The 18,733-nt window shown below is 32.1% G+C and overlaps 1 protein-coding gene across 1 annotated transcript; it reads right to left on the bottom strand.

Moving 5' to 3' along the window:
* Nucleotides 1–1,345: 1,345 nt before the first annotated feature.
* DCL3 (dicer-like 3) lies at nucleotides 1,346–14,253 on the bottom strand. Its single transcript, XM_085756308.1, has 25 exons — nucleotides 13,747–14,253; nucleotides 13,335–13,515; nucleotides 13,115–13,228; nucleotides 12,205–12,339; nucleotides 11,716–11,785; nucleotides 10,975–11,039; nucleotides 10,744–10,875; nucleotides 10,487–10,627; nucleotides 9,571–9,700; nucleotides 9,077–9,182; nucleotides 8,559–8,751; nucleotides 8,304–8,464; nucleotides 7,918–8,133; nucleotides 7,531–7,811; nucleotides 7,115–7,386; nucleotides 6,430–7,010; nucleotides 6,226–6,320; nucleotides 5,750–5,976; nucleotides 5,445–5,654; nucleotides 4,352–4,828; nucleotides 3,500–3,772; nucleotides 2,758–3,090; nucleotides 2,431–2,626; nucleotides 2,129–2,243; nucleotides 1,346–2,015 (listed from the first exon to the last, which is right to left on the bottom strand). Exons 1-25 carry the CDS (start codon nucleotides 13,920–13,922, stop codon nucleotides 1,736–1,738), a joined length of 5,160 nt encoding a protein of 1,719 aa, XP_085612434.1. The 5' UTR covers nucleotides 13,923–14,253; the 3' UTR covers nucleotides 1,346–1,735.
* Between the last annotated feature and the right edge of the window lie 4,480 nt (nucleotides 14,254–18,733).

Here is an 18,733-nt window from a genome sequence, read left to right as displayed (position 1 = left end):
TAGCATTTCTCTTTACTTATTGAGGATGGAATCATAAAAAGGTAAATTTGGATTATTTTTTTTAAGATTATTGAAGGTCTATTGTTGTTCATGAAAAGTTTAAATTGGTTTTCACTTTTTATTTGGTGACTTGATAAAATGTAAAGGGAATGGAAAAATCTGTTGAAATGATAGTAGCTGGCAAGGCTTCAAAAGTCGATTGTTGTGGTTGTGTGAATTAAAAGCTTTTTTCTACAAATTTGTTGAAATGATACCCTCTATCTCATTTATTTGCAAAAATAATTTGTTCTCAAATAACCGATACTTTGGAGTTTCAATGTCACATTATTTATTTTTTTCAATTGCGCCATCTAATTAATATCACATGCATCACTCTCAATTCAATGTATGTCTATGATAATGTTAAATTTATCAACACTCGATAGAGATAACACGAAAAATACTATTTTCTCTTTTATTTTTATGATTTTTTTAATTTGTGTGAAATGCTCAAATATCTAAAACGCTCGAGCAATTTAGTTTTGCTTTAGGGCTTAAGGTTGGTCACAAATCTAGATCCTTTTTCTCCTCAAGAATTCCGCTTGCGAAGGTTAATCATGCACTCAAAATACTGGTATCCGTAGCACTATGTTTTTGAGGAAATATCTTGGGTTTCCTATCCCCACCAAGGAAGAACTAAGATTTCAGATTTCGAATTTATTGTTGAGAAAATGCAGATCTGCCTTGCCTCTTGGAAAATTGGAGTGTTCAACTCATGCATACTTTACGTGAAAGAAATCAATGTGTTGATTATTTTCTTAAGCTTGGTGGCTCCCATCATAATAGTTTTAAGATAGTGGATAGGAAGGAGTAACATAGTTCCATTTTGTGTGTGGATTATTTGATTGCAAAATTATTTTGATTGTATTTAGTTACGCTGTTTATGTTAATCAGAACCTAAACAAAAAAAATTTCTACTTTGAATCAGAAATATTTTAAACGAGAAATGGATAAACAAGTAAATTTTAGCTTCTGCTGAAAAAAAACCACTATTAGCCATAAATTCAAGAAAATTAAACAAATCCAATACATGTGTAGTCAACAATGAAGCGAGCCGAAATTACTTATTTTTTTGTGTTCAATAAGTGTTAAACACTCGTTCAAAAGTAGAAATCCATTTGTCAATCATTTAACCAACACACACTGATCAAGTATTCTTGGTGTTACTTTAGGGTGACACCATTAGTTAGCTGATTAAGCTTGTTATAAACATCATACACACCTAAACTATAAAATTTTAACACAAACAAAAATATACATTATAATTAATTGGGTTAGGCTAGCAAGTGCCCCAGTTAAGGAAAAGTTTCTTTTTTGGACTTCTAAACAAGTGCCCTTGGGGCACTTGTTAGCATTTCCCTAATTTATATATAAATTTTAAAATAAATTATAACACAATTATCATCTCATATTATACAATTAGTTTTGTTAAAATTCATAAATTTATTCATTAATTCTATTTAAACCAAATTGCTGCTAAAACCCTTCCCCTACAGCCTCTATCTATCTGTTATTTATTCTTTCTCTTCATCAAATATCTATCTTCCTTTCATCTTTCCTCTCCTCTTGCACTTGTTTTTTCTGCTGCGGAGGCAGCACGAACAGAGTGAATCGAATCATCTAATTTGCAGCAATTCAAAGGACTCAATTACCTTTATATTCAATCGGTTAGTTGGTGGAGTCTAAAAGAGATAGATTATTGGACTGCAGTAGAGTCAAGTGAGCTCTTTATACCACTTGTGGCTTCTCCTTGGCATTCTACATCGCCATCATCAATCTTAATCATAATTTTTCCAAGCCGCTGTAACTCATAAAGCGCTTGGACTGCAGCAGAGTCATATGAGCTCTTCTTATCACTTCTAGCTTCTCCTTGGCATTTTATATCACCATAACCTGGTATGCCCAAAGTTATTTTCGACACAAAACAGTTCAGTCCTTTGCTTCCTTCCAGCCCTTTACACGATTCAAATAGAGATCTGTTATAAACGATACTCGTCAGATTCACATTTATATTTTTTAGCACCACAAAACGTGACATGTAGTAATATTTAAAATACTAGTCTTGGTACAAATGTGTTAGCGGATTCACCTATCTTTATATTCTGTTGAATCAAAGGAAGGCAATGGCCACAGCTTTCTCTTGCACACTTCATACAGTTCGCTCCGGGGTCCTCCCTTTTTATTCATTTTGATTGATGAAACAACTGTACAACATGAAGCCAACAATGAAGTAAATCTAAATAATATAAGAATATGAATGCATATCGATTGACCTAAGCATTAAATCATGATACAAGAAAGTACAAATGAAAATTTCTACAGATGTGGATTTTGTTTCATTCGGAAGACAAGACTTGCTATCAAACTCAGAACGAAATTGTCGGTGCGAACCTGGAATAGAACCACTAGTATCAGAGGCTTTACTGGAAATGTCCTTCAGATCACCAGTAGATTCATTTGCAGCTGAGTTAGTTTTGTCCAATTTGGGCTTTTTAATTGCTACTGGCTTTGGGGGTTGGTCTTCAATTTGACAACTGGGAATACTGTAATCCATTACTTTTTTTCCCTTATATGAAATTCCCCTTTTCTGTAATTCACAAGTATAAACCAAATGGTCAATGAAACATAAATATTAACAAAGATAGCAGTAGCATGCAAAAAAAAAAAAAAAAAAAAAACGAACTAGGTCCAGAATACATTCAGAAGAGAATAACAAACCTCAAGATCCTTCAACAACTGAAAAGCAGCGTCTCCTTTCGCAGATTTTTTATTTGGTCCCTTTCCCTCTCGAACCAATCGTTCATTTGGCAACTGTACACGAATCTCAACATGCTCCATGGTTCCCTTCTTATCATGACTTATTTTTACTTTTACAAAATATCCGAGAGAGTCGGATAATTGCATTAATTCACGCAATGGAGGCAGTTCAAGTTTTTCAGGAGTAACAATTGGAGATAGCAGAGGATTGAAAACCTTCCACACTTGATCAAGGTCGAGCTTGGTATCAATTAGTATAGCCCCAGCAATACTCTCTACTAGATCTCCAAGTGCCTGTGTTTGAAACAAAAACAACGGCACAACTTTTAAAAAAGAAGTTCTAGTATTTGTATAGAAACGCATATTTTAAGTTTAGTTTACATATAAAAAAAAAATTCATCTTAAACAAACAAGCCTTAATTGTGGTTTTAATTATTTGAATAACAATTCTGCTTTTAATAATTTGCCTATTTTATCTATCTATTACAAGTAATGGTAATAAGTAAAAACATTAAACTGAAATGATTCCAATAATAGTTCTATTGATTTCTGAATCAAACCAAAACAAATTTATATTTTAAACCATTCTATACAAAACATGAGAGAAATTCTTTTTTTTTTAGGTAGTTAATGTGAGAGAAATTCTAACAATAATATAAGTAACTATATGCTATAAATAACCTTAATGATAACCATAACTAACCTTAGGAGCTTTAATCCCTTGGAGTGGTACGGCATTGTCTTCTGGTTCAGATATAACTTTCGCATATTCTAATATCTGGCTTTGTAATAATCCCGAGCTATGCAGAAGGTGCTGGTGAAGGTTTCGTCTAACAGCAGCTTGAGCAAAATTTTCATTATTCACAGAAGCAGAACGCAGGTCAGTCAACTCTCCCGGATCAATTTCGGTATGACTCTGAAATAGATGCCATGTGATGAGCAGGTCCAATACTGAGTCACCAAGGAATTCAAGCCTCTGCCAGAAAATATGCATGATAAAAAGTAATAAGAAATTTTCATAAGTTATAAACTCAACAAGGCTGTATTTAGGGCCCGTTTGGATTGGCTTATTTTCTAGCTTATGCAAATACATAAACTTTTATGTATTATTCATAAGTTTGCCAAGGTGGTGAATGAAAAAACAACTTATGAAGATACAATTTTTGTTAGTGAGAACTTAATAAATTAACATAAAAGCTTATTTATTTGCAAACACTATTTTTCATAAGCTTAAACATAAGCCAATCCAAACGGACCCTTACAGCTTAATTAAGCGCTTATAGCCTAATCACTTATTACGTAAGAGCTTAAGTTTAAACTATTTCTATAACAAAAGATAAAATTAAGTCAAATGGTTTTCATATAAGCCATAATAGTTTGTTTGTAAGTTATGCTGGAGAGTTCATGGAAATAAGCTGAAAACAGCATATGGACATAAGTTGTTTCCGTAAGCTCTCTCAAACTGTCTCACATGCGATTATGCCAGTAGATAAACTCAATAAGCCAATCCAAACGGATCCTAAATAATTCTAAATATATGAAACATAACAATTACCTCATAGCAGCAGCCAGTTCCATGTTCTGACTCAGACAAATGTGTGGTTGCCTCCACCAAGAGTCCCTTGACAGAAAATTCGTATCCAATTTTTGCCTCAAGGCTGGCAATCTCATTTACTTTTGGCATATATGTGTGGAGAGACGCAGCAGTAATGGCTTGATCAACCATTGACAGTTCAAGTTCCGAATCAATCCCGAGCCATTTCATCATGTGAAGTGAAGCAATCAATCCGCCACCTACATAGTATGCTCCTATCAGAGCTTCAACACAATCAGCAATAGTCTTCGAGCACATCCAGCGATGACCCCTGTCACACAACTTTCCAACCACAACTTTTGGATCTTCAGTGTGGAACTTTACATCTAAAGGCACTTCTAAGGTTTCCAACCCACAATCACAAGGAACAGTGTGTATACAGTCTTGTCCAGGAGCAATCCAACGACGCGGTTCAAATGCGGAGTCTCGAATATATCCCTGTCAGAAAACATGACAAGGTAATATGCATTGAGTTGATTCATATTTGTTAGTGTTAAAATTAAGAATTTTTAGATATTCCTTTAATTTTATAACTTCCTAGATTGATTGTTATTACTCCTAGAGTATACAACTTCCGGGGTTAGTGCTCAATAAATAAGCAGTCAACGTATTTATTGTATAACCATTATAAATAGAAGGGTGTGATCTCATTATAGACACACAATTTACACAGAGCTTTACAGAATTTTACAGTTAGAAACAAAACATTCCAGTGCCTGCACCTAATGAATTACTTAATATTTTTTCCCAAAGGCTATTGAATCTTCATCAATTGATCCTTCAACTTCAGTAGACTCAATTGATTATTGGCACCGGATAATAATAGATTTGAGCTTTATCCACATATTAAGTCCTTTTGGGCTTTCTCACAATAAAATGCAGCAGAAACAACACACACAACAAAATACAATAGAAAAAGAGTGGACAGACTGACACGAAGTGCCCGTCTGTACTCTAGTATATATAATACATCCAAAGGCTTTTTACTAACAATTTAAGTTTTAAGCTCCTTGACAGTAACAAAATAATAAATAATAACTGTAGTTAAGAATACCTGTAAGTTGCGATCTGTTCCCAGCTTGTGTAGGGTTGAATTACGAACAGCCCATTGTCTCAAGGACGATAAGTGTCCTTCATGTTTCTTAGGATATTTAAGATAGAGATGACAGCTCACCGCATATTTCAAAACAGAATCTCCTAGCAACTCAAGACGTTCCATAGAAAACTTTTCACAGCATCTTAAAGTTGTAAGTGCTTCTAGAATCTAACAGACAAAAAGAAGAGACAAATAAGATTATCATAATAAAAGCACAAATGAATGTGTATCTTTTCCACAAAATCAGATTGTATAAGACAAACCAGAGAGCTAGGTATCTTGAAATTGTCTGTGTGACCATTTATCTCTGCTCTAAGCTGACTGGATAACATCAAAGATTCAATACGGTACATAAGAGATGGTAGCAAGTACATTGACTTGTACACATCTCTTTTAACATCAAGAAGGCAAAGAAGCTCGGGTGGAATGTGAACATGTACAGGAACTTTTGGGGCTACCGGGCCAACTTGTGATGACTTGTCCCCACCATCTGCCAAACTCGAAGAAAATATCATAATCAATGGAATATTATATTTGTCAAGTTAATATCTTGAGTTAAAAAAAAAAGAGCTTGTGTGTGATATCTTTTCTACATTGTCGGCTTTAGGTGGGCCGCTAATGATTACAGCTTGTTGGTGTCGGTGTTTTTGAATCGTCAGTAGGTAAAATATAATCCAATGACAAGTTCAAGGGAGGGGGAAATGTGCCATAAGATTGAAAACAGTTAGGAAAAACCAACCTTCCTCGGGAACGTTCAAAAAAAGATTGTGCGCATTATGACCTTGCTTCAACCTTAACAAAGGCTGTTCTGGATGTCGTAGTGTGATTCCATACCTGGTCAACATGAGTTGTTTAGTCAACTATATTCATCATTTAGGAATGGCAGGGTAGTAAAAGTGAGAGAGAGAAAACAACGGAAGGTGGGATGAAACAAATTATGTACCTTTTCTGGAAATATTGTGTAAACGTCATCCTGTCTTCCGGTCCAGACTTGTCATTGTTCCCGTCAAAAGGACTTTCAGCGGATGAGTTATCAACTACATCAATGATACAATATACTTTTCCGGTATGAATGGCCAAAGCTACATTATCTTTCACACTATTAACATCAACAACACAATTGGCAAAGTGAAACATGTTTGTGCTTTCACATTCCATATCCGATGATGAACTGGTATCACAAGGTGGTGATATGATTTTGCTGTTATCGGTATCACATGGTGGTGATATGATTTTGCTGTTATCATCAGAAACTTCCATAACCAACGAAAATCTCCGCCTAACAAATGCAATAGCAGAAGCACAAGAATTGATTGCAGACCAATGTATCTGCAAAGATCTGATACATATATCATTTGACTTCTCAAGTGGTAGAAGCAAATACGAGTTTTTTGGACTCCACAATAGTTCTGTGTCTTTCTGCAGTAAAAATTCCCTTTCCCCTTGGACTGTTGTGGACTTACGAATCAATCTCCCGAATAAACCGTTGAAAAAAAGCTCATGGAAGCTTTTTGCTTTCGTCACCTAGAAGAGAACCAACAATAAAACATCAACTTAACCTTCAGAACAAATCACATTAATGCTCTATAATATTTCGGATCAAACCTTAAATTTATTTATTCTAGTACCTGTTCGGCATCCAAATCTACTTGGCCACATGAAATGACAGAAGTCTTCACCATCTTTGAGATTAAATACAGATCTAATTCTATATTTCCCACATCATCATCAAGCTTTGACTCGATCAGAAGAACGAATCCAGAATAAATTTCAGAAACAATATTACATTTGAATTCAAATTTATAAGCATGAAATTTGGCTCCATCAGGTTTGTCTCCCCATGAACCACATAATGCCTGAACGCTGGCTGTGCCGTGTAACTCCTTTCTTTTCGTGGTCCCTTAAAATGTGAAAAGCAAAGCAAAATTAAACAGCATCAGCATGAGTAACCGAATACTTTGAATGGCAAAAACAAACATTTGCAGGTCTCTATAATAAAAAATACGGTAAGCAAGAATAAATTCAATCAGAAAAACATTTATACCTGCACCTGCAGCTGCAGCTGCACTCGATTCCTTGTTTTTTATAATATTGTCTGCTTCTAAAGGATCTTCAATGAAAGGAACAAGATGGTCATTTAAGGCACCCATTTGATGCAGCTTCTTACAAGCTTCTAAACATACAAGAGTCTTTGCCTGTCGAACATCTTTTCCTGAAGGACCAACTAGTACTTGGAAAGCTGCATTAGGTGGTAATATTAATTTACACATGTGCCCTCCTCCCTCCATAGGCAGCGATTCAAAATTGGGCTTTGCAGAGGAGTACCTACGTCATAGAATACAATTCAAATTGCATGAATGGGTTGTTTGAAAACACTATGCTTCAACCAGTTAGAAAAAAAGTACACAGGCATAATAGGATCTACTCTTACTTGTCTCGTGGGAGCTTTTCGCAATATTGATTTATAAGACTGACACTGGAGTCTAAAGTGACTGATGCTCCGGTAGAATCCACACAGTATGATTCTGTTTTCCTTACAGTAAACGCCCTTAAATTAGATTCATGGTCTTTACTAACAGCTGCATCATTCATGGAACGCTCGCTCCTGATTATGTCAAACAGCTGATTTCTTTGCTTCAAGTTTCCCCTGTAGATATAAGTCAATCGTTAATTAATTTGTGTGTATGTGTGTGTGAGCTTATGTGGTTCGAGGATATTCACTAAGAGTATTCGGGGGGGCATAAGAAATCTCCTGCATCAAACAGGCTCTAAACTGGTCGTAAAAATTTATTTAACGCTAGGAATGAGAATAATCACCTCTCCAACATCAAAATAAATTGGGAGTTAGCACGTCTAGATCTTCCACGAGATTGGATATAACTACAAACTGTCGTGGGGAGGTCAAAACGTATCACACACGAGCAGTTTGGCACATGAATTCCTTCCTCAAGTACATCAGTTGTAAATAGAAGATTGACCTAAATAAAAAAAAGCATTAAGAATCTGATGAGATTTTTTATGCCGACCATTTTTTTTTTTAAATAATCTTCTTGTATGTTACCAAATACATACCTTTCCGGATCGGAAAGAATCCAATATCTCTTTCTGCCTCTTACGAGCTAGTGCATCAGCTGATGTATTGCTTCCAGTTACATAGGCAACTGTGAGATGAGATATCTGGGAAACTTTTTTCACAAATCTTTCAATCACCTTTGCTGTAATGATTCTTTCAACAAAGATGAGGCACAATAACTGACTAGGTTCTCTGCAAAAAAAACACAGAATTATAGATTATGTGTTTGTTATGATGCAGAATACTCCCACTGGTCCCTTATAGAAGAAACATTCTGAAGAATTTGAAGGTGAATTAATTGCTTAAATGACTTTTGTACCCTTTTATATTCATTAATAGAAATACAATTAATACATATATTAGTGCGTGTGAAAACATTTAATGCCAAGGTTACTTTAGTAAAAACCTTATAAAATGACCACAGTTAATGAGTCTCCTTGATCTTGATTTTTGTTTTTTCTTTTTGTACATAGGACCAGAGGGAGTACAGTTTTACAGTGAATTCATAGTTGCATACCCAAATGTTTCGAAGAGTTTAATAAGTTCAAGTAATTTTGGTGAAATGTATCCCATGTCTACTGCCTTTGAACAATCAAATTCAACATCCAAAATCATTTCATCGGCTGCAGAAATAATAGTCAAAGAATAAGCAAGCCATTTAAAAGGACATTTTATTGTCGTTTTTCATATTATGAACCAAGTCAGAAACACATATACTGTACATAGGAACATCTATTGGAAACCAGATTGCTTTTGTTGATGTATTAACACATCAATAAAAAATCTTGAACAATAAAAAATCTTGCTATATGATAAAAATATATATATATATATATATATATATATATCATAAGAATTTCATAAAATACACTAGCGCCAAATAAAATAGAATAATGAAAGGCACTAGATTGCGTGTTAATCAGACATAGATAATTGCAATCTCAAATAAATAAGTGTAAAGATTTAAAAGGACCAAAAGCCCAAAAAGGAGAAAAAATTCTATATGCGCACCAAGATGGAGGGATTCTTCAATTATTTTGATTACTTCTTCAATGATAGTTACACACTGAAAATTGGCTTTTCGGTAAACTTCACACTCTCCATTAATTTTGGAGAATTTCTTTTGACAGAATTTAGCTGCCTGCACAAACAAAAACGCATTATTAGTAAAGATAATTAAAAAAGTCAAGATCAGTTGAAAAAGTCAAGATCAGTTGACACCAGTTGTCAAAGTTAACTTTGACACCAAATCTCATCCATTCAATTGTTTGATCCAAAGGTCTGCATTTACTCATTCAACCATTGATTTTGTTCCATTTTAGGAAAATTATATCATTTATTTGTTTAAATTTTGATTTGAGATTCTTTCCAAAAACACATTCACTAGTCTCTCTCTGTTCACTGATCGCTTCTTCTCCAAATTGATAGAGAATTTTTTAATTTAAATCACAATACATTACTCAAATATCTATTTGTGCGTTATCAGATTGATCAGAAAGTAATATAAAACCATGTCAATATGAATTGTTAATTCATATATCTATGTGTGCATTACCAGATTGATAGAAAAAATGTTAATAATTTAAGTAACAAAACAAAGAAACAATTATTCATACATATTATCAAAAGGCTTGCGACAAGACTTCCAAGTGGGAAAATTTTGATATTTTCTGACTGATATATCAGAAGCCGTGAAATAGTTAAACAAAATATAACATTATCTTAAAAGGAAAAAAAAAAAATACTTCCATAGTTTTTGCTTAATTTACAAAACGTAAGTAACTCATTAACACAGAAATAGCCCTTGATTAAGAACATATGTTAGATAAGCTTTAAACTTCCATTATAAACAACAAAAATAGAACAGATTTTTCATTTTCTTTTTATTGCACGTTTTTTTCCATAATGTCACAAAGTTGATGAGTACCTCATAAGCACACAACAGTCCAAGATCTTCAAGGCAATATAAAATTTTTGCAAGCTCATTGGACATCCGCTGATGCAATGCCCTAAATTTTTGGTCCATATCCTTATAATCACTTTGAAATTCTGACAACAACACGTCACACTGTCCAAACATATTAATTTTCATCAGTATCCTTTATTGTAAGAAAATAATGAGTAAGAAAGGGTTAAAAAATAGTGTATCTTGTACATAGCCATATACATGGAACCCACAAATACCTTCGACCACAAAGCTTCAATTTTTGGCTTCAAACTCAAAGCATGAAACCGTGCCGGGTCATAGAATCTACAACTCTCTTTTGCAGATGGGATATATACATCCATCTCCGTCCGATCTTTAACAACGTAACTCTACACAAACAAAACCATTTACCTTCTTTAGCTAAACATAATCTCGCATGTGCATTGTTGGAAAATTAATTTGAGTTGCACTCAAGAAATCAAAATCACCTGAGAATCCAAGATGTTTTCAAGATCTGATATCTGACCCTCACAAACCAAAGTAGAAGAAACACCTAATTCATGACATAAATGAAAAAATAATAAATATAGTACTTTTTTATACTCACAATCTAGACTGAGTGACAGTGGAATTATGAAAAGAAACAACTAAAAATCCTTCAAGTAAGAGAGGAAGCAATGAGCTTCATCAGAACGTAGGGCCTAATGGGATAAATAGTGGTTTAAAATTACTTGAAAAGTACATTTGCAGGAAAACCAACTATTTCTCATAATATTGAAAAGGTTGAAAACCAACTATTTATATACATGAGATATGATCTAAATAGGAATGCAATCCTATCATAACTTCTAAAGATACTAACAAATCATACTATAATAAATATAATAAATATCAATATCTCAACAGATTTAATATGAAAAGAAACAAAGCTTGACGGCTACAATTGAAGCAAAAACAAATTGCATAACCACAATTTATAAATTCACTGAAATTGCAGCAATGGCTAAAATTTTGCCATTTACCATATTAATATATGCTTTAAAGTATCTCAAGTCTGGTGCCTCTTTATGATCATGATTTGCATTGCATCACATGATATGTTTCGAAATGATAAATAACTTCAAAAGAATATTTCAAAATGTGTTGCAAAATAGAAAGCTTACGAAGTGAAAAATAAATCCTCTTTAAAACCCTGTAGTTGTTTGTTAAAGTTGGAACATAAACATTACCTCTTTTACCAACTGGTGATGCTGTCATCCCGAAAATCTTTGGCTTTTCATTAGCTTGGTGATAAAACTCCTACAGCAGCAGAAGACATTAGTCATATCAAAATTTATTCTCTAAAGTTCTGTCTAGTTCAACTGAAGCGGGAGAAGGGAGAGATTTTAATGGAGAAGGGAGAGATTTTACATATGTGTTGAGTTTGGTTCGACAATGGGAGAGGAGAGATTTTAATGAAGGGGAAATGCAAATTTACTTTTTTTCACCATCGTAATATTTAAGGTCATGTTAAATAAAAAGATATTTTTAAGTCCAAAATTTAATGAAGTAGTTAAAGTTTAAAATCCCCCATTCCCTCCAAAAAAATGAACAAAACAATTGAAGTTTAAAATAATTTCGCCCCTCCTCTCCATTTCCTTCAAAACCAAACAGACCCTAATACAAGAAATCGTGTATGATCGATAAAATAAAAGAAAAATTTGTTTTCTAGCACTCACCGCCATTATTTTTGCATAGGGATGGTTGCCTGATGCCCAATGACACTCATCAATAACCATCAAGCATATCATTTCTATACTCAGGAATGCTTTTCTGAAGGCATCCAAAAGAATCTGAGGTGTCATAACCATTACCTATATGATAGAAAGAATGAAAGATGTTATTCTAATTACTCCAAGTCAATGATATTCAAGTTTATCAGCAAGATTCATGGGCCGCAAATCAGAACAATAAAAAATTTAAGCTATTAATCAAATTATGTAACTTTTCAGACTAATATCTCACTTCAAAAGAAAATGGTGAATAAAAAACCAGTCAAAATACAGATTCCTGACAGTGCACAGATCCCTGACACCCCCAGAGAATAACAATAATGTGCTTGCAAATCTATTTTGAGTAAAGATGGATGGCCAAGGAGGTAATGGTGCCAAGGAAAAGGCTACAAGTATTTAACTATGTTATTTTTTATGTCCCATGATTAATGAATAAAATAAGGGCCTGTTTGAATCGACTTATTTGAACTTATTTACTAATACAAACATTTGTGAGATTGCTTGAGAGAGCTTACATAAACAACTTATGACATGTTCTTAAAGTGTTTTCAGCTTATTTCCACAAACTCTCCGATATGGCTTATTAAAACAACTTATAGCTTATTTTTGAAGACTTTATTTTATATTTTGTTACAGAAATAACTTATACGTAAGCTCTTATATGATAAGAGCTTAATTAAGTTGTTTATTCAAACAGAGCGTAATTAAGCCATAAATTCAAAAATAAATTGATCATAAGCTCTAAAGTTAAAAAGTCCATGAGCCCTAGAGAGCAATCAATACTCCAAATCATGAAAGTAAAATCACCAATGAACAAAGGAAGCCTAAAGTAATTTTCTGGGAAAGATAAACATACATCATTGTCACTAATTTCCTTCTGCCAGCTCTTCAAATTCCATGTATCAACTCCTTTGGACCCATAGTATTCCTCAACTTGTAAATCTGTGTTCAGTTTTATATTCTTGTATTGCTGCAATGTGAATGCACAAACGACAGCTTAATTCACCAAAAAGATCACACTTGTGAATTGAAAATAGGAAAATAGTGAATTAAACACAAAGTTAAGAACAACATGCCTGATTCACAAGGTGAACAGTGGGAGCTAAGAAAACAATCAATTTTTTGACACCACTAGACCTAATAGCTTGACCAGTCTCCTTGATAAGCAGTATAGCAATCAATGTTTTTCCTGAACCTGTATCCATAATTGCAATTGTATTCCTCTTTTTTGCAACTTCAAATGCCTCCAACTGATCCCTGTAGTGAAAATCCAAAATTGCATGAACCCAAAAATACAATCTTTATGATCTGTCTAGCCAAAATACAAAATTTGATGAATTGGGTTGTTGAAGAAAAAAATTACAAAAATTGCATGAAACCCAAAAACGCAATTTTTATGATATTTTTTTGCCAAATTTCATGAAAGGGCCAAAAAAAAAAAATTGATGAATTGGGTTGTTGAAAAAGGAGAGAGAAAAGGAAGCAAACCTTCTAGGAACCAAGTTGGCAATGAGGGTTTCTTCTTGAGATGGAGAATCTTGTTCAACATTGGGTTTTGCATACAAGTGATCGAATTTTCTCTTGAGATTTTTAGTTTGATTTTGATCATCATTGTCGTTTGATGAATCCATGATTGAATCCATGTTATCGTTTGATAAATCCATGAGAAAGATGAAGAACAAGAATTGCTTCAAGTTTTGATATTTTTTTTCTCCAGTTATAGTGAAAACAAACAAAAAGGTTTAAGGTTTTGTTAAAAAAAACAAAGCAAAGGTCTTAGGTTATAGTTCCAATGAAAGAAAAAAAAAACGACAGAAAGTTAAGTTAAGGTTAGAAGCTATGTTGCAATATAATGTAGAGAGAAGTGAAACTGAAAGGAGTTAAATTTGGTTGAAGAGAAGAAAAGAGTGAAGTGAAGAGTACAAACAAATAAGAACAACGTGGGTGAAGTAGATAGATTCTGTTCTGTTCGGTTCTGTTGTATACGGACGGAACAAGGGTAATTCTGTTGTGTGCTGCTTCATATATGCTGCACGCTGCACAATATAACTTTTTTTTTTTAAGGAATATTTGTAAGTATTATTATTTTTTAATTTTTTTCAAAAAAATGACCAAGGATTTCTTTCAGAAATGATGATGATTTATTTATATCATTGATATAAAGATAATTTTAAAGTTAACTATTGAAATTGTTGAAGAGAGATAATTGTATCCGATGAATAAGTGTTGCATGGATCATTGGACGTGGTTTTTCATAATAGGGATAGATTGAGTTGCGCTTTTAGAAAATATCGTTTCTTATAACAAACGATAAATGTTATTCGTAATTGTGATGATTTTTCTATAATTAGTATATTTAGAGTCGACTTTCAATTGTTGAAAATTTAATTTCATTCAATAAAAAAAATTCATTTCGTTAATTTTATTTATTTATCTATATCGATTTTAGTTATTTCTTTTTCTTTGTATCATTTTAAGTTGTCTCGTTCATATATTTGTTTAATCTTATTGTATCTATTGTCAACATAAAATTTATCGTCTTTATTTTCTTTTTATTATTTGCATTGCATGTGTGGATCTTAATTTTCTACTTCAGTAGTTTTCTTTTGTCCATTTGCATTTTTTTGTTCTCTCTATTTTTTTTCTTTAACACTTTTATTGTTTGTTATTTTGGTCAAATTTCTTTTAACCATTTTACTATTTTATGTAGACAAACTCTAATGCTCAGTTGTTTTTTTTTTTTGCAAAAGTACCATCTAACTCTAGTCCCGCCTCCTTATATATAGATGAATATTTGGCATTTTTTTGTTGGCTTTTTCTATAAGAAATTTGAGTGTTAAACCCACTTGAGTTGGTCTGGTGGTATTTACTTGGGACCTGGGAGTGTGCTCCTCCTCGAAGTCTGAATTTTGCTCTTCACCCAGCACATTTTGCTCGCGCCCTGCAGCCGTGCCTAAATTACCCCTGCGCAAGTTAAGTCACGCTGCGCATCTTAACTTGCGCACGTTGTATCTTATGCGTGACTTAAGTAGCGTTGCGTGAGTTAACTCACGCTAGTTTTAAAACACCCTTACCTTCTGCTACATGCTTCAACTGCCTCAATCTAGTGATTTTTAAGCTTCATAAATGATCTATTTGTATGGTATATTAAGCCACCAGAGCAATTATTGCTTTCTAAAAGAACATGCTCAGTATGATTTGATATTTTCTTTTGTACGTGTCTCCGAAATAACTCAAACTTATCTGATGGATGCTTGGACAGAGGACAGAGTTATATGAATATTCAAAGCTGCTTGGAAACTCTCAGTTTGTTTTGCATTCATTTCAACCATATAAGCTTATATCATATATGCTAGCTGAAGTGGGAAAGGTTTTGGACTGCTGAAGCATATAGCAGAAGGCAAGGGTGTTTTAAAACTAGCGTGAGTTAACTCACGCTGCGTGATGCGTGAGTTAACTCACGCTGCGCAACTTAAGTCACGCAGGGGGTATTTTGGTCAGGGTTGCAGGGCGCGAGTGTTTTGTGCTGGGCGAAGAGCAGAAATCTCGAAGTCTTGGGTTCGATTCTTCCCGGTGCCATTTAGCTTCAATTAGATGTATTATATTCAGTTATACAGTTATACATATTTTACAAATGAATCTTTGTTTCTACGGTTATACATATTTTACAAATGAATCTTTGTTTCTATTAGATATATTATATAAGCGATGAATAAAAAAACGATTAACGATTTTATTAAATTTATAATTTGTTGTGCCTTTTTCCATATGAAATCTGATTATTATTTAATTTTTTTATTCGGTTGTAAATATTTTACAATTGAATCTTTGTTTCTATTAGATATATTTTATAATTGAATATTTATAAAAAAATTATGCATGATTCATAAAAAATAAATGAATCTTTGTGTCTTTTTAAACAAAAAAATAATATTTCTTACTATTAGACATATTTTATAAATTAATAATTCATTTTATTAAATTATATTGTTTTGGTGCCTTTTGCCATAGGAAATATGAATATTATTTAGTTTTATTAGTTATGCATATTTTGCAAATAAATTTTTAATTATATTAGATCTATTTTATAAACGAATATTCGTTTTTATTATATGTGATTTATAAAAAATAAATGAATCTTTGTTACTTTTTTTTTTTGACAAAAGTCTTTGTTACTATTAGATATATTTTATTAATGAATAATTGATTTTATTAATTTTATAATTGTGTATGCAGGCCCATTAAAATTTTATATAGATATTAAAATTTGAACACATTATAATTTGGTTTCTTATAAATTAATATAACAAATTTGGTATATGTTTAAAAGTAATTAGAATATTCCACTATTACCCTAAAAAAATAGTTAGATTAGACCACTAAATTTATTCTCTCTATTTTTTTCTCCTTTAATGCTTTTATTGTTTGTTATTTTGGTCAAACTTCTTTTAACCGTTTTACTATTTTTCAAGCTGGTCAAACTTCTTTTAACCATTTTACTAGTATTTTTCAAGTTTTGCCTCTAAAGTTTTTAAACCTATTTTTGAATAAAATTACATTTAACAATTTAAATATTTTAATTCAAATCTAAATTAACACTAAAATTATAGAAAATTGGGAAACTCTTAAGCTAACTGTTAAAGATCTTTTAGAATTAGTTTTCATTAGTTTTTAATACAATTTTAATTATTTTATTTATTTTATTGTGTGGATATGAGCCCTCTCTTTCATATCTTTGTTTAGTCTTATCGTATCTCTTGTCTCTATACAATTTTTGTATCTTTATTCTCTCTTTTCATTGTTTGCATTGTGTGTGTCGTCTTAATTTTTCTACTTTTATGTTAAAAGTATTCTTACTTTATGTATGTCGGTAGTTTTCTTTTGTCTATTTGCATTTTCTCCCCTCAATTATATTTTAAATGCTTTTATTGTTTGTTATTTTGGTCAAACTTCTTTTAATTGTTTTACTATTTTTAAAGTTTTTGCCTTTAATGTTTTTGAACCTATTTTTGGGTAAAATTACATTTAACAATTTAATTATTTTTTAATTCAAATCTACATTTACACTAAAATTATAGAAAATTGGAAAACTCTTAAACTAACCGTTAAAGAACTTTTAGAATTAGTTTTTAATACAATTTTATTTTTTTATTGTGTGGATATGAGCCGTCTCTATCATATCTTTGTTTAATCTTATCGTATCTCTTGTTTGTATAAAATTTTACCATCTTTATTCTCTCTTTTCATTGTCTGTATTATGTGCGTCGTCTTAATTTTTCTACTTTCAGGTTAAAAGTATTCTTACTTCATATATGTCGGTAGTTTTCTTTTGTCTATTTGCATTTTTTCAATCAATTATATTTTTAATGCTTTTATTGTTTGTTATTACGCGTGTCGTCTCAATTTTTCTACTTTCATGTTAAAAATATTCTTACTTTATATATGTCGGTAGTTTTCTTTTGTCTATTTGCATTTTTTCCCTCAATTATATTTTTAATGCTTTTATTGTTTGTTATTTTGGTCAAACTTGTTTTAATTGTTTTACTCTTTTTCAAGTTTTTGCCTTTAGTGTTTTTAAACTTTTTTCTGGACAAATTACCATTAACAACTCAATTTTTTTTAACAACTCAACCTTAACACTTTAATTTTATCAACTATAAGTTGGTATATAGCTTAATTTTACCAAATGACATAAAATGGTACTCCCTCTGCTCTTATACATAAGCACTCATTTCATTTGACTAAACAAAATTCCTTAAATATAAACCGTTTTTTTCAAATTAATAAATAAATTTATTACTCTTTTTGTAAACACGCCCTTAGGCTTAATTAGTAGTACTACTAACTTGTCTGAAAATATGAAAAATCAAATTTAATACACATAAAAACAAAGGACAATTTGCTAATATTAACACACAAAATAGACACATTAACTGCACCAACAATTTTTTAAGAAATATGAAAAAAGCAAACGGAGGAAGTATAAATGAGTGGTCTTGCATGGAGCCTTGCATGCGAACTTGAGAAGATTCTCTTGTATCTTGGAATTCGAACCCTCCCATTTCTATCGTTGCTTTTTAGCTAGTAAATTATACTACTCCCTCAGTCCCGGATTAACTGAGTCATTTACTAAAAAAAAGTGTTCCAAAATAACTGAGTCATTTCAATTTTCAATATTACTTTCATCATTCCCAATTCAATATATTCTACTTTTTTCCCTTTATAACTCTAATTAATATTACTTTCATCATTCTCAATTCAATATATTCCACTTTCCTCTTTATTTATACATTTTTCTTAATAAGTGTGAAATGAGCCAATGACTCAATTAATTTGGGACGGAGGGAGTATGAAATGGAATCCCTTACATGCTAGGAAAATTTACACTTAAAGCAACGTGGATGCGGCAAGTTTTAAAGAAAAAAATTGTTTTAGTGCCGGTATGTGTCTTAGAAACGAAAGAGGTGAATTCATT

This window comes from Medicago sativa, chromosome 3 (assembly GCF_051527215.1).
Source record: "Medicago sativa cultivar Bolivia chromosome 3, Bolivia_mono, whole genome shotgun sequence".
NCBI classification, from domain to species: Eukaryota; Viridiplantae; Streptophyta; class Magnoliopsida; order Fabales; family Fabaceae; genus Medicago; species Medicago sativa.
This window is presented reverse-complemented; position numbering and strand designations above follow the sequence as displayed.